A 1350-nucleotide genomic window follows, 5' to 3' on the forward strand; every position below is an offset into this window, starting at 1 on the left:
GTTGCGGCTAATCACCTCGCCCCTGGAGCGCTGTCGTTTCTACAATCTTTAGCTGTGCCCGGGATCCCCTAACCCGCGCTCCTGGGCTCGCAGCTGGAAAGAAGAGGCCAGCGGGAGCAGCTGGCATTGCCGGAGGAGAGGGGGCGGCGCCCGGAGAGCCCGCCCGGATGGGCGCTGGGGTGCCCGAGAGGTGCGAGTCGGGTCCCGCTAGCTGCAGCTGCCCGGGCTTCCAGGCGCAGAGCGTCCGCCCTGGCTGGGAAACCGCGCGGGACACAACCCATCGCAGCTCGTCACACACTTACAAAACGCTGTCGCTAGGTTTCCCGCCACTCCTCTCAGACCAGCCCCCCACCCCTGCCACTTTTCGGAGTCCCCCGCCCTCGTCACTGCCTCCTGGGAGCTGCGGGGCAGTCGGACGCGGAGCGGCGGAGCCGCGAGGACGCCTGGCTGGAGCTGCCCTCTGCAGCGAGCCGGCGCCCCCTGCCCTTCGCCGCGGCCTTGGGCGGGCACCCCCGCCGCCCTCGCTCCGCTGCTCACGGCTCTCTTCCCCGCTCTCCTTCCGCAGGTCCCGGAGCTCCGCCACCACCGCGAGCGGGCGCGGCAGGCGCGATGCGGCAGCTGTGCCGGGGCCGCGTGCTGGGTATCTCGGTGGCTATCGCGCATGGGGTCTTCTCGGGCTCCCTCAACATCCTGCTCAAGTTCCTCATCAGCCGCTACCAGTTCTCCTTCCTGACCCTGGTGCAGTGCCTGACCAGCTCCACGGCGGCGCTGAGCCTCGAGCTGCTGCGGCGCCTGGGGCTCATCGCTGTGCCTCCCTTCGGCCTGAGCCTGGCGCGCTCCTTCGCGGGGGTCGCAGTGCTCTCCACGCTGCAGTCCAGCCTCACGCTGTGGTCCCTGCGCGGCCTCAGCCTGCCCATGTACGTGGTCTTCAAGCGCTGCCTGCCCCTGGTCACCATGCTCATCGGTGTTCTGGTGCTCAAGAACGGCGCGCCCTCGCCCGGGGTGCTCGCGGCCGTGCTCATCACCACCTGCGGCGCCGCCCTGGCAGGTGAGCGGGACCCGCGCCCACCCCCGGCCCACCCTACCCCACTGGACAGAGAGTGCGGGGATCACTTAGTGCAAGGCTCTCACTTCCAGATGGGGAGACTGAGGCAGAGAGAGGCTTGAATGTGGGTACTCCGCTCTCAAACGGGACTTCTGAGACCAAGCCGAGCCTTTCCTAGAGCTCAGACCTCCTCCTTCAGCGCGCACCCCTCTCCCTAGTCCTGGCTTCCGACCCCCGCCCCTGCCTAACCCGGTATCTCCCCCTCCGCCTTCCCTTCCCCCCCCCCCCCCCCCCCCCCCCCCCTC

At 69.6% G+C, this 1350-nt stretch overlaps 1 protein-coding gene across 1 annotated transcript in view; it reads left to right on the forward strand.

Moving 5' to 3' along the window:
• The first annotated feature begins 601 nt into the window (after positions 1-601).
• Positions 602-1350, forward strand: part of SLC35D3 (solute carrier family 35 member D3) — a 3343-nt gene continuing 2594 nt past the window's right edge. The window contains exon 1 of the mRNA XM_040627511.1: positions 602-1048. Within this exon, the coding sequence (XP_040483445.1) occupies positions 610-1048 (439 nt within the window). The 5' untranslated portion in view covers positions 602-609. The remainder of the gene's footprint in view (positions 1049-1350) is intronic.

This window comes from Ursus maritimus, unplaced genomic scaffold (genome assembly GCF_017311325.1).
Source record: "Ursus maritimus isolate PB19 unplaced genomic scaffold, ASM1731132v1 scaffold_13, whole genome shotgun sequence".
NCBI classification, from domain to species: Eukaryota; Metazoa; Chordata; class Mammalia; order Carnivora; family Ursidae; genus Ursus; species Ursus maritimus.